The following is a 15,308-nucleotide window of genomic DNA, read 5'->3' on the forward strand; positions in this document are numbered from 1 at the left end:
TCTGTTGCTCTCCCGCCTCAGCACAGACCTGCTTTCCTAGCTGATACCTGTAAATATCTTCTGGGAGTGAAGACTGTTCTTTTGTATTGAGAACAGATAGTTTTCCTATTTCTTCCTTCCTTCCCATGTTTCTCCTTTCCTTCCTTTTTTGCCCCTGCCCCGCCCTATCCACATCTCTGTTTCTATTACATAGTGGCAAAGAGTGCTTTTTGAAAACAGTTTTTGTTTTTTTCTCATAGTCTTGCTTCAGACTTCAGACTGCTGAGATTTCAAATGGAACCCAAGCTCTAAGGCCTGGCCTTTTCCTTTTTATGTCACCTCCTTCTGAAAAGAAGTTCTGCTGTTTAGAAAATGACCTAAATCATTATTGCAAAAGCACCTTAATATTAATGTACCATCACTTCTTGTCTTACAATTTATATTAAATTAACCTTTTAGACTCTTATTCTAAATTAATATTAGTCTAATATTAATGACTACTCTATATCACTAGCAGAAAGTAGAACATGAAGTTGGCAACGTGACTACTTTAATCGAATTACATTCATGACTGCAATGTTTATATTCTAATCACATTCTTGTCTTTCAGAGCAATATAACTTCTGATGCCCATAAAGGCAACTCAACGCTTGCTGTGCCAAAGAGATGTGATGCAGATGCCCCAAAAGGTAAAGTAGCCGTGGCCAAACTCTCCTGGGATTTATAGTTTGTAAGAACTTAGTGAGGTCATCCATCATCCACGGGAAGGTGTGGTTAACTCTGCATAGTGGAGCCTGGTCGAACGGTAGATAGGCAAAGGGAACTCTCGGATCAGAGTTTCAAGAAGAAGGTATTTAACTTGTGCATTGAGTCTAAGCTGTCCCCTGCTAAAGAGCATGCACAGTTGTATGCTCAAGAGAGTTTTAAACTTCCTTACTGTAACACAGTGGTTCTCAGCCTGTGGGTTGTGACCTCTTTGGGGTCAAATGACCCTTTCACAGGGGTTGCCTAAGATGATCAGAAAACATTTATATTATGACTGCTCTGACATTTCATCTTTTAGATTATGGGCATGAGGGTTATAATGATATCAGAACGAAATAGCAAATTAGAAATAAGATCAGTGACTTTCAACCATCCTAACTCTGTGACCCTATAATACGGTTCCTCATGTTGTGTTGACCCCAACCATAAAACCATATTCATTGCTACTTCATAACTGTAATATTGCTACTATTGGAAATCATGATGTAAATATCTGATAGGAGATACCGGGAAAGAGATGTTCCCCCTCAAAGGGTTGTGACCTTCAGACAAGAACCAGTGGAACATCATCATCAAAGTTCTGAAAGTGGCAACAGATCCATGAAAAGCTTGAAGCAAGGACATAGTTATCTTGTGGCTTATTATTATAAAAGTTGAATTCAGTGGTTATACACAAAAGGGGTTTCAGATTAGCACGGTACCGAGATCTGAGGGTTGGCAAGAAGTACTATTAATACCCGATTATCTCAGTTCTCCATAAAGTAAAAGTCCAAAGCATCTGCCAGGATTTGTTGGGCCATGAAGTTAGCAATAGAAGGAAGTGGCAGTGGTTTCTGATAGCGCATAGATGGGACCAGAAGAGTTCATCTGAGAAGCGGCTCATGATAGAGATGAGTAGATACAGGGAATGAGGCGCATTATCAATCTGTGCTTGTCTTAAGTCAACAGAACTGATATGATTGATTCCCAGTCATGACATTGTTTGGGGAGCATGTGACCTTGAGGGCTACATTTAAGATGAAAAGCAAGGTGCACGTCCAGAGAGCAGTATGTGCCTAAATGTTAACATTAGGAAGTCCTCAGCAGCAAAGTCTCGTTCTGTTGTCACACTTGGTCATTTTCAACGTTCTCCAAGTACATATTTTCTTATTTGGACATTAGCGTAGCTGAAAATGTGCCCCTCTCATTTTCTCAGGTAGAGGAAACCTGAGTCTTGCGCACTCATTCTGTTGAAGTGTATTTACTCGCGATAGAGTAGAGCCTGAGGAGGAATCAAATGTCTGTAGGTTATACACTCAAATACTAACCTGTAAGTTGACATGCCATCCCAACTACACTAATTATTAAATAGTCAAGTAACAAAATTATAAGCTGAAGAAGACATGTGTCGGAGACAGGAAAGGAGAGGTCAGAAATGCTCCTGTGACTAATGCTAGTGTTGAAGGCCGTGAGGAGAGCAGCGGTGCGTCAGCATCTTACGCAGAAAGGGCTGACCTCTGCTCTCTGCACTAAGTGAGCGCATCATCCAGGATGACTCAGAACCCAGGCTGCACAGATAAAATGTTGATCTGAAAATCAGCTCATGATAGAGATGAGTAGATACAGGGAATGAGACGAGTTACTAATCTGTGCCTGTCTGACGTCAACAGAGCTGATGTGATTGACTCCAACAGTCATGACGTTGTTTGCTCTCTTCCAGCAGGTACAAGCAAACCTGTGGGCCCAAGGCCATTTACCTAAGCTATCCTACAGGTTAGGGTTAAAGAGCTTAATCTACTCCTGCATTATAAACCATACTATTACAAAGAAATCATCTAGGGATGTCACCTGAAGAGTCACCTCCTTCTTGGGGCAGATGCAGACTGGATTCTGAGAGAAGGGACTCAGAAATTGGGGCCAGATTCCAAATCTTCTAGGTTTTCCCTCTGTGTTTAGTGTTTTTGTGTTTTCCTTTAAGAGAGAAGCAGTCTAACAGTATTACATCATCTGTCCTTGAAAATTGAAAAGCAAAGCTGGTGCTGCTTTCTAAATACAGTGACTGTTCATTCCAAGCAGAGAGGTAATGGAAGTCGGAGATAGCATAAAGGGACTGACACAGGGTAAACCTAGGTCGTTAGAGAAGACCCAAACGAGAGAGGGACCAGAAGACTAGCATTTTAGTACCCAAGAAAATGCCGCATGCACTGGTCAGTGGTGTAGCTGCTTGAAACAGAAGTACCTGATAATTAGAAAACCTTAAGCCTTCGCGAGTGCTGTTCTAATAGAACAGAATAAACTGCAGTACTAGAGAATTACAGAAAGGAATTGTAAAATGAAGGAAATTCCCTATCTTAATGGAGCTTTGAAGTAGCCTTAATAATCGTATGTAAATCTAATTCTTAATGCAGACTCATACTAAGAGACACTTAGGGGCTTGCCATTTACCAGTTCTTATTGAGTCTTTTTGCACAAATGGATGTCTTCTTAATTCTGTGTGTGTGCTACTTAGTTTTCACTGTGGACTTGACACAGGGTAGGAGCACTGGAAAGGAGATGTTGCCAGAAAGTGACTATGGCTAAAGGCTTGCCCAGAGTAACGTTGGGATTATCAACACAGAGCAGCGTGTCTAACAGGAGGGAAAGAATAACATACCCAGTAGATAACAACAGGCTAAAAACAAGTAAGTAAACGCCTAGCAGGTTTATAAATGACTCTAATTTGAAATAATTATAACTGGGGTGACTGAAAGTGACTCAGATGAAGGCGACATTGAGTAAGTTGTAAGGAAGAAGAAAATTGTAGCTGAAACTCAGAGGAATCGGACAGAGTCTGCGTCAGGAGAGCAGAATCAGCAGGGCTGAGCCGCAAATGGGCTGTGCGCCTCATGAAACAATAGCCGACGGCAGTGGGTAGTGTGACCCAGAGTCACACAGTGCAGTACAGGCGGTAATTAGCCTCGGCACTTCAGAACGCCCGTGTCTTAACAGGCAAAGGGAGAGAACGTCGCAGAGTGAGAACATAAAGGCGACATGCTCAGATGTGGACCCTAGAGTGCAGGTGAGGGTCCTGAAAGGTAGAAGTGAGATAGGGTGCAGGTGGAAAGTACACAGGATCAAGTGTGTCCTATCAATATCCAGTTCTAGGGTCTGTCCCTGTACTGAGTTACATGGAGAATATCCTGCCTTAAAGGAGCTGAAATGGAGCCGCTATACTGACTCACACCTTAACCCAGCGCTCTGCAGGCAGAGGCACGTGGTCTCTAGGAGTTGAGACCGGTCTGGTCTAAGAGTGCCAACCAGGACAGCTAGAACTTCGTAGTCAGACCCTGTCTTGGAAACACAAATACAAAATAAAGAACCACAACAAAAGTGCTGAACTGTTAGGCAGTCGTAGGCAGTCGCGCCTCGTGGTCCATAATTGAGGAAAGCAGGAAGAGCCAGTCTGCACCCCTCAAGCGCTGCTGCCTTGAGGGACACACCAAGTGCAGACTGAGATTGGAGACTGCAAGCGGTGATATCTCTGGGTATCATTTTGTGTTTTAACCACTGGGTAACTTTTAATCAAATTTCATATTATATAAATCTTAATGTTTTGGTGCAGACATAGTATCTTCCTTAAATTCTGTATGTTTCAGTGGTGTGCCCAGTGGTTTAGCACACTGTGTTGTCCCACACAATGACAGGATTTAGTGCGAGCATACGTGCTGTCCAGTGCAAGACGACCTGACGGCGCCTGGGCCAGTTTAGCTAAAAGGATAAACTCCTTGTGAAAAGAAGCTAAATCTTTCTCGTTTGCTTTTAATTCTGAATCTTCAGTGAAATAATTTGTCCTATTGTTCTCTATTATTTCTGGTATAAATTTTTTATTTAGTTAATTGAGAATTTCATACCTAGTAACTCTATATTGTCTTTACTCCTTCATTTTTCCTTCCAACCCTTTTGTGTCCCCTACACTGTCTCTCAAATGCATCATTTCTTCTTTAATTACTGCTACATATGTATGTATTTATATGTACATGTACATATGTATATACACTAACATGTAAACACATGAACGTATGTAATCTACTGCGTTGATTTAATGTGTCTTGTGTGTACATGTCTTTAGGGCTGACTACCTGGGATTGCATAACCTGTCAGGGCTCATCCCTGGAGAAAACTCATTCTCCCTCCCTCTCTGAGCAGCTACTGATCGCTCGCCCAAAGCTCTCCATTTAGGGGTGAATTCCCGCAACCATGCTGCCATGTCAGTCCAAGTTATGATGCAGGTCTTACTCGGACAGCCTTAGTCGACATTCCACACATGCAGCTCCCCTGCCATGTCTACAAGACCCTGTCTAGCAGCAGGCATCTGGGGCAGCTGGCATTTGTCTTTGCAGCTCCTCCCCCTGAGTTTCCCCTTAGGTGTAAGGGGTTATAGATGCTCTGGTTAGAGCTGGCTAACCCCAGGACACTTACTCTCTGAACTTTCACAGTGTATAGGGAGAGCTACAGTTACCTGTTAGTGTAAGGATAAGTGTTTAGAATGCATTGGAGGTTATCCTGGCTTAGGAGAAGTGGCAGGAATAGGTGTCCCTTCACTGTCTGTGACCTCTCCAGCTGCAGGTAGTTATTAGGTTTATGAAACCAGGATTATGTCCTCCTAGTGAGCAGGCCTGAAGCCCAATCAGGTAGCTGTTGGCTGCCCCTTACTAGTGCACTGTAAGGATATATCGCCAGTCCAGTCACTGTTTACTGCTGCTGTTTATCGACAGGACCATGCTTGCTGCTTCCCTTTCTGATACTTTGAGATCTAGCCCTCCCCAAGAGGCTTCCAGGTCAACTCCAGTTCAGTTCTCCAAGCCCTGTGTCTGAAGTGTGATGCTTCCAGCAAAGGGTCTTACCTTCATACTCAGGGAGGTTCCCTTCCCTTGCACTTAAGCAAAGATACTCTTAGCTCCTTGAGCTTTTATTGCAAGATGACTCTCTTTAGAAGAATAGAAATTACCTAGTCCCTTGGACCCGAGGACGTGAGGCATTGCTATTTTTTGAGATATGGTCCTTTTGTCCAACAATTTACACATTTAGAGGTGGGGCTTGGGATTTTTAAATATTAAATAAAATTTTATAAGATTTAGTCTGTAAGATGGAAACCATCAACTCCGACAGAATTGTGCTAATTTACTTGAAGGCTGCATCATTAAATAGTATGTGTGGTGCCACTTAAGTGTGTTTGAGATAACGTACATCTCCAGTAATGCAGAGCAGACCCACAGCCTAAATGCTTTACTTTTGAGCGTCTCGTGATCACGTGGTTCTGGTTATTCCTTGGCTCTTTTGTTTCCTAGATACATGTTGATGGCATGGGCCAGTGTTGCCAGTGTTGGGTATCATAGTGAACAGAGTCCTGCCCAGTATCCCCTAAGTACAGGGCAGGCACAAGTCTGAGTATATAGGTTGTGAGAACCATAGAGACCAGTGCTGGCCCTCCGCAGAGGAGGGATGGAGCAGGATGTTGGGTGTGATGGGAAGGCATTGTTGCCAGTATGATGACATTTGAAAACCCTTGAGGTGAGCAATAATCTGGGGTCAAGCATGCTAGGGATCGTAACAGCCAACAGTTCCAAGGTCTTCAGCTTTTCTATTCAGAGGGAAATATTTGGTGGGAGATTGTGAGCAGAAGAATGGAATAATATGACTTAAATTCCTAAGGGACCACTCTGACTGCAGTGTTTCAGATAGAGCAGAACCCCGCAGACTGTTTATTAAGGATCTTTAAAGTTTTGTGGACCACACTCCGTTCTCACTAGTCAGCTTTGCCTTTGTATCATGAGAGCGACCCTGGCATAGATGTCTATAGCTGATTCCCTAAACACAGAAACAGGTGGAGACCCTCACGTGCCCTGTGTGCCGTGGTCTGCTGGCCCCTGTACCAACTGGGATGAGCGGGGGCACAGACAGGTTGACAGGTGGCTTGCAGTAATCAAAGGAAGCACGTATGGTCCTAATTGTCAAAAGTGGGCAGAGCATGGGTCTATTTTAAATGTAGAGGCAATAGGATTTGCCAATGGCTATGGAAGATAACAAATGAGAGATTAACAGAGATGTTACACACATATTTAAATTTGGTTTCATTGTTACTGATTTGGTGGTTGGCCTCAGAATACCCTGTGTGACTCTAGGCTAGTCTCAAACTCACAGTCATCCTGCTCCAGCCTTTAGAACACAGAGGTTGTCAGAGTAACCACTGTGGTGTGTGTGTGTGTGTGTGTGTGTGTGTGTGTGTGTGTCTGTCTGTCTGTCTGTCTGTCTGTCGTCGGTATGGTATGGTATGGTATGGTATGGTATGGTATGGTATGGTATGGTATTACCTTGTAGATGAAGAAGAAAGCTAAAGGAAGATATTAGCCTGTGAGCAGGCTAATGCGACCCTGGGTTTATGTGAATGTAATATGCCAAGTTTTATATGGCCAATTGATGATATAAATAAAATTGGGAACTGTCTTAGTCAGTTCTATTCCTGCACAAACATCATGACCAAGAAGCAAGGGGAAGAACTTCAGTTTACACGTCCACATTGCTGTTCATCACCAAAGGAAGTCAGGACTGGATCTCAAGCAGGTCAGGAAGCAGGAGCTGATGCAGAGGCCATGGAGGGATGCTACTTACTGCCTTGCTCAGCTTGCCAGAATAGAACCCAAGATCACCAGCCGAGGGACAGCACCACCCACAATGGGCTGGGCCCTCCCGCCTTGATCACTAATTGAGAAAATGCCTTACAGCTGGGTCTCATGGAGGCATTTCCTCAACTGAAGCTCCTTTCTCTGTGATAGCTCCCGCTCAGGTCAAGTTGACACAGAAAACCAGCCAGTACAGAAACGTTCTTTCTTAAAGGAGCAAGACATATGTTTTAGCACCTCATAAATGAACGTCTGCCGCCCCGCCCTTTGAGGTGATTCAGAGTAGCATAGCTGCCCTCCACTTTGTGCCACAGGCCCTCCGGCCCCACATCCTAGTGCTGGGAATACAAATGTGACCACGTGCTTTAACCTTCTACAGAGTCAGCTGCAGGGGCTGGACAGATGGCTTTCCTGTCAGAGGACACGAATTCAATTCCCAGCACCCACATGGCAGCTCACTTCTATAAATCCCAAGATCTGAAACCCTCACAGAGGCAAAACATCAATACACATAAAATGAAAATAAATAAAAAATTTAAAAACTGGTCATTGTAAAACTTACTCATCAGCATAAAACATCCGACAGATTCTTTTTGTTAGCCTAGTATAGTTCATATATTCTTAAAATGTAATAAAACTGTTTTCTTTAGGGTGCTGTCATCTTTGATGTTCATCGTCTCTTTTCCCTTTACCCAGATCTTCCATAAGAGTCAACGAAATGTTGATTCAGCTGTATGGCGTTTGTTCAAATTTAACTTAATCAGTTCAACTTTGCTTTTTGCTACATATTTTCCTTTTTTTCCTCCTCACATTCCTGGATTCATACCATTTGTCAGATCCCTTCAGATGTGTGCACTCCATGTGTTTGATAAAGATACCTGAGTTTCACACATGCGCACCTCCTACCTTAGCCGTCCTTTCTCCCCTCCTCTGGCCAGGCTTTCTTCTCTTGTGGTATGTTCTTTGTTTAAACCATCTAATAATTAATTGCATTTTTTATAAAATCTCTTGATAAATTATTACAAATGCAGAGTCTAAATATTTATAACTTAGTTTTTAGTCACAATTTAATGTGATGGCTCAATTGTGATTATACCTGCTTTTACCCAGAAACCCTGGAAATGCTTTTAGCTGTGCAGAACACTGATGCTGCTTATTAAAAGTGCACTTAAAATAAAAAGTGTTGTTATTATAGTTATTAATCAGTGCTATTTTAGTGGAAGTCAACATACATTAAAAAGTGCCTTAGCTAGTGGTATGAAAAGGAGCAAATGTATAATAAATATTCAAATTATCAGCTAAAATAATGCTTGCTCTGACACAATGTTTTGTTACATCTGTTTTTCTCTGATGCATGTGAGAAGCAGTGGAGTAAGGGAGCGAACTTGAGACTTAAGTCTTTCCCTTTCACTCGGGTGCCCATGGTGCCCCTGCTCAGCTCTTAACTTGTAAACTCTGAAAGAAAAGCAAGCTTTAAGTTTTCATGCTAAACATTCAGTCTTTAGTGTAGTGAGAACATTGCCATTTTCCATGACAACAGCCACAGACTCCTGAGTGCTTCTAATTTTAAAACACAACCCTACACTGGGTCATCTGCCAATTCAGTGTCTGTCTGTCTCTGTGTGTGTGTGTGTGTGTGTGTGTGTGTGTGTGTGTGTGTGTGTGTGTGTGTGTGTGTGTGTGTGTGTGTGTGTGTGTGTGTGAGAGTGTGTGTGTGTGTGTGTGTGTGTGTGTGTATGTGTGTATGTCAGGACAACTTTTGGTGCTGCCCTTCACTTTCCACCTTGTGTGAGAGTCGAGGCAGCGTCTCTCGTTCACAGCTGCATGACTCATGCTAGTCAGGCTATGGGAGCTCAGGATTCTCATCAGCACAGTCTCCCCCAAAGAGAGCTGAAGTTATGGATGCTCGTTCCTGTGGCCTGCTTACACCGATTACAGGGCTCCAAACTCAGGTCTTCACACTGCACAGCATGCACTTTGCCCACTGAGCCATCTCTCCATCCTTAAGTTGACGTTGAAGGTTAAAGAAAAGTTAAATTGTTTTGCTGTCATTTTCCCAGATACCTTAAAGAGCCAGCGGTAAGCTAGATGCTGGCGATTCAGGTGAGCAGCTGGACATTGGCAGATGGTGAACAAGGACCTCTCCCTTTGTTCAGTGGGGAATTATCTCGTGGGCATGAAGCACCAGCACAGAGCTCGTTTGCAAGCATTATTATCTGAGTGTATGTAAATAAACCCTATATAGCAGGCATATAATGATAACAAATGCTGCTGTACGCTTGTGCATGGATTTTTAGGGTAGCTTCGATTTTAACAACAAAGCCAAACACTAACAATATTTTCACCTTAATTTTAGAAAGCTTGCATCAAAGGCAAACCTTTAAAACATGGAAAACATGTAAACAGTGTGGTTGGGAAAAAAATATTTAAGATACAGTTTTGGTGGTGGTCCAAGTAATCCGGGCTAAGCCAGTTTCAAATGTCACTGAGTGGATTATTAGGCCTCTGGGGAAGAATGATTGGATTTCACTTGTGCTTGCTTCTGCGGCTCAGCTGCTGTCCTCTAATCCCTCTTCTGGCCCTGAGATTCTAATTCAGTCAAAGTGTCTTCCAGTGTTAAAATGAATAGAACGTCTGCTTCTCTGTTTACTCTGCCCGTTCACGGTGAGACTTCTGAGTGACATTTCCCAGAGAGTTTTATACTTGCACATATGGCTCATGAGATACTTAGTCAGGGAAGATACTGTTCTGCTTTTAAATAATTTTATATTAGTTGTGTTTTTTGTTACTGTGACAAAGGGGAGAAGGGTTTATTTGGGCTTAAGTTTAAGAAGAGACGCATTCCATCAAAGTGGAACGGTATGGTTGCTGGCCATTGTGTCTGGAGTCAGGAAACAGATAAAGGCCGTGCCCAGCTTGCTGGCTCCTGTTTCCTTCTTATTCAGTCTGGGACCAGCCTAGGGGATGATGACGCCCACATCCAATTAGCCCTCCTTCTGTCTCTGTGGAAACAAATCTCACACACACACATCCAGAGATGCTCTCCTGGGAGACTTCAAATCACAATTTTAAACAAGTTTTTCTAAGTTGCAGCTTATAGCTCTCTCCCTGTATAAGCATTCAACTTCCTATTTTAAAAGGGAGTTCTTAGCAGTTTGTCTTGTTGCTGAAATGGTCACATCTGAGTTTTGCCTAGCCTGTTGTGTTTCAACCCTATGTAGAGAAAAATAGTGCAGATGCACCAACTAGGCCTGCCAGAGGAGTCCTCCCTCCTACTGCGGGGCATCCACAAAGAGTGTTGAGTAGTTGTTGCCTCACAACCATATCGCAGCTCCTTTAATCATGAATTTCATTTTACTTAGCCAAAAAATAAGGAAACAGTAACTGTCGCTTAGCCCAGGGTTTTCCATATACTTTAGCCTTTAGTCTGTGTGGTGATCCTGGGAAGAAAGGATGACGACCATCTTGTACACTATACGGGCTCCATAGTTTACATAGCGAAGGGGCCAAGTGATAGACACTTATATAAGTCTCAGGCCATGATGCCCAGCCTCTCATGTGCAACACCAGTCTGCTGTTTATCCTTCACTCTGAAGATGTACTCATGGGTATTGTCTTAGCATCCTTTGACTGTTGTCAGATCTTAATTTAAGAAAATGAGAAAATGTTCTGTTCAGTACTCTGAAGTGTAGTAAGGCCAGCCCCATCCTAAGTGTCATCTTATTTCATCGTATTGAATATGGCGGCAGGTAGTGTCCTGTGGGTACTTTAGAACACAGTAGCAAACTGGTTGATCACATTACTGCGCCTTTCTATGGAGTGATTCTGTAACTGAAGTGAGAGTAAGCTGTGGCAGGAGCAGAGGAAACTTCTGTAACTTTCAGTCTAGGAGTCTCTGGTACACTGACTCCCAGCACCTAAAACCATGGTCTTAAAGCCACAGGTAGGAGGGCAGAGACGTTAGAGCCAGGTGTCTCAGCATCCGGGAGTCTGAGGTGGGGGGATCATGGGATCAGCCTGGACTACATGGGAAGGCCCTGCCTGAAAACCAAACAGACACAATTCCCACAGAAGTGGGAGGTAGGAGGGAGCCTGGGCAGTTGGTGAGGGGTGCAGCAGAGCCTGGGGAGTCACTGTTAGCCCTGGGGTGGGGGTGCAGGAGGCTGCACCTCTACTGGGTATTTCCCTGCCAGAGATTGGTACTGGCAGTTCAGAAGTATGCGCTGAAATGCAGTGGAAATGGTCAGAGTAAAGACTTAAGTTATTTAAATATTTGTTTAAATATCTAGACCGGTCTTGCATTCTCGTAAAATATAACCTAATTTCTACTTTTTCAGAAAACTGCATGTCAGCCATAAAATTGAGAAAAGTAGTTTAGATTCCTTATATAATAATAAACTGGACAACAGAATTTCACTGCTTAATTTTGTTTCAAGAAAATAGTGGCACTTACCATTACTAAAGAAAGACAGTTTATAGAATAAACTAAAGGTATATTTTCTTAATCAGCAGCAAGATGTGTCTCCTAACTGCATATAGCTTGCTTGGCCCTTGCCCATTTCAGATGTAAGAATGCAGAAGTCATACTGTCTTTCTTAATAGATGGAAAAGAAGTTGCATTGTAAGTTGGTTTTGTTGTGGAGAATAAAGGCCCCCCGATGTGCGGAAGGTTGTTAAACCCTGTGAAGAGCAGCAAGCACAGTGCTTCCCAAAGTTGTGTCCTGCTGTGCTGCAGAGGCCTTTCTGAATAGCTTGAAATATTTCCTCAGACTTCAGACATGCGCATCTGTGTCTTATAACTTCACGGGAATAATGGGTGTAAATGTGAGTGTAAGATCCACCTCAGCTATCCAGTAACCATCCTCTCTCTCTTCAAGTAATATCTTATTTGAAGGAAAAATATAAATTGCTTTTGATTAAAGCTATAATGCTGCGTAAATTTTGCCAATTCTGTAAACAATGATAATGGTATTTCCTTAGAAGTAATAGCTACTTTTTCAGTAGAATGCTCTGAGATGCTGGCGAGCTCACAAAATCGTCTCCAGGGTGAGCTGTCCTGAGAATCAGTTTCCTTACAAAGCGCCATTATCTATTAAACATATCTGATCACTCTTCCTGCTTTTCTTCATGGGAAAGCCTTGTTTTCTGTCTTGTTTATCTGTCTGGGACTCTATATTGTACTTATTTTTCTATTTCAAATAAGTTAGCCAATAAATAAAACTTTTATTTTTGGTATCAAAATTATAATATTGACACTCATTTTACTACCTAATGTGATAATTGTTGATAGTTTAATGCTGGCTATGAGTGACAGCAGTCATGGGAAAAGACCCAGACCTATCTCTAACATTCACTGTCTATGTTTTTAGCTGATAGTTTTGGTTAACAGCCCTGTAGATTCAAAAAGAGTCATTGGTTCATGAAAGAAACAACTTTAACATAATCGTTCATGTGCTTTTTTCTAGATCAGTGTACTGTCACCCGAACATACGTATTCCTCCACAAGTTCTGGTTCTTCAGCGCCGCATACTACTTTGGTAACTGGGCCTTTCTGGCGGTAAGTGTATTAGCCAAGCATGACTTGGTTCTCCTTTATACAATTAAGTGTATAAGCTTGTGTGTGTCTCAGGGTTCTGCCTCAGTCTTACCCCTGCACTGGCATTGAAAGGTTGTGAAAGGTGCCTTTGACATGTGTGTGAGTGGAGCCCATGTGCGCAGGCGCACGTGGAGCCCAGAAGGGGATCAGGGCCCAGGAGCTGATGTTATGGGAGGTCGCTAGCTGCCCCAAGTGAGGCAAGTCCTAGTGCCTGCGCCACGCCCTTCACTCCAGCTGCTGCGTGGGCACTGCGTTGCTTAATGTCTAGATTTTGGTAACACTGCTTATTTGAATTTATAGGTGTTCTTGATCGGATTGATTGTATCCTGCTGTAAAGGGAAGAAGTCAGTCATAGAAGGAGTGGATGAAGATTCAGACTTAAGCGATGACGAACCGTCTGCCTACTCCGCGTGAACAGCCTTCTGTCTGTCCTAGGGCTTAATGAAGTTGGTCGAATATCTGTTATGCATTTTCAAAGGCTTAAAGTAACATTAAAATGAACTGTCTAGCTTTCATCAAAAATGAGAGCATGGCCATTAAAAAGAACTATATTTTTTATGTTTCCTGAAGTAACATTATTGTATCATAGATTAACATTTAAAATTGCTATAATGCTGTGTAAATACAAAGTTTCCAGGTTTGTGAGGGAATGTCTGTGGAAATTTTCTTTATTGTATAATGGTGTTAAATTTATTAAAATCTTACAGAATGTACATTCCCTTTGTTGCTTTTTAAAAACGTAAGAAGTCACTTGTCTTGTGCCTTAGGGTCTCTGGAGTAATGTGAAACTTTTAAGTATCTTCCTGATTGACTAAACAGTGCCGCATATTGCTTGTGGATAAGCGGAACTCTCATGGCAGCTTGCTTTCAATTTTTTCCATAAAATTATGAGTCTGACTCAAGTAGAGTTCATGAAAATTATTAAGCTGCTTAAGACCATGGTCTTCTAAGATGTGGTCCAGGTTTTATTGTTCAAATCTTAATCCACAGAGTGTTGCTGTCTCTACAGGAATATACCAGGAATATATCCGTCCATGTAGATATGATTTGTTTTATACAAGACTTTGAAACTTGGATTATCGTGAGTGGAAATATCAAGAATAATGAATACTAGGATGAGTTTATGGAGCGTTGTAAGTTATATGACGTCATACTCAGCTGCTTTTCATTGAAAGTATTTGGAAACCTGTAAAAGAAAATGAAAGTTGTGTGACTTCTGACTGTGTTCTGGGCGATGAAAATAAAGTCTTAATACGCTAATGTCAACTAGGACTCATTCAAAAGTATTTACCGGCATGCTTGAAGTAAAATATCTGTATGCTTCTGGAGAAAACCTGAGTTAACCCCTGTCTGCAGCTGAATCTTCTGCCCCAGCTGCTGTACTGATTGATCCTCTGCCTCACCTGATAAGCTTCTAGAGCCTTCTTGTGGACTTGGCTTCTGTTCCCACATGTACATGACTCACCCGATCCCAGTCCCTTCTGCTCCTAGTTTCTGTCTTTGGCCTCCATCTGTTCCTCTTCCCCTCACCCTGTACTCTGCTTGTCTGTGAGCTCCGTTACTGCTTCGATTGCAACAGGTTGAATTGAACCCCATCATTGGCTCCCTAAGCCTCTCTCTGTTGTTCGTTTGTTTATAGCAAAGGGCCTTGTCTGTCAGTATTAGGCGCCCTGACTGTGCCAACTAAAAATCAAGGCAGTCTTATATAAAGGCCCGTCATGCAGTTGTGTTGTTTTTTCTCCCAGCCTTCCTTTACTCTGTCACCCTTCTCTCTTGGTGCCACTTACCATGTTAGAATGTATCCTTCCAAAATCACATGTTGAAGTCCCCGATCCACTTCCTTAGAATATGATTAGAGGCCATTAAGAAAGGTAATCTAGGTAAAATTAGGCAGTTGAGTGGATCCCTCTTAGAGACATCTGGGCTGTGCAGGCAGCGTGGGAAAGAAGCCATGGAAGGACACACAAAAAGGCCATCTATAAGCCAAAGAAAGACCTCAAGAAGCTGGCCCTGCCAGCACCTTGCCCATCAACATCTGGCTTCCATAGCTGTCAGATAATACTTTCTCACTTTACAATCCATTGAGTCTGTGGTGTTTGTCCTTCAGCCAAGGCGCACTAACACACCCTGGCTCCTAAACTTCCTCACTGGCTGTTCTGCCAAGCCCTGACTCCTCTCAGCCTTTTCTTGACATTTAAAACAGAAATGGAATTAATTCATTGCTTCACTGTGAAAGGCTTTCACTTATTTTAAAACGAAACCCCGTAAGCTCCTGCGCGGTATTTAAGGCTGGTCTGCTGCTTTTATTTGCTTGCAGAGCTCTTGGCCAT

The 15,308-nt window shown here is 42.6% G+C and overlaps 1 protein-coding gene across 1 annotated transcript in view; it reads left to right on the forward strand.

The window, feature by feature from the left end:
• Positions 1–14,238, forward strand: part of Lmbrd1 (LMBR1 domain containing 1) — an 82,716-nt gene extending 68,478 nt beyond the window's left edge. The window contains exons 14-16 of the mRNA XM_032900876.1: positions 590–668; positions 12,848–12,939; positions 13,279–14,238. Of these exons, the coding sequence (XP_032756767.1) occupies positions 590–668; positions 12,848–12,939; positions 13,279–13,392 (285 nt within the window). The 3' untranslated portion in view covers positions 13,393–14,238. The remainder of the gene's footprint in view (positions 1–589; positions 669–12,847; positions 12,940–13,278) is intronic.
• The last annotated feature ends 1,070 nt before the right edge of the window (positions 14,239–15,308 follow it).

This window comes from Rattus rattus, chromosome 4, assembly GCF_011064425.1.
Source record: "Rattus rattus isolate New Zealand chromosome 4, Rrattus_CSIRO_v1, whole genome shotgun sequence".
NCBI classification, from domain to species: Eukaryota; Metazoa; Chordata; class Mammalia; order Rodentia; family Muridae; genus Rattus; species Rattus rattus.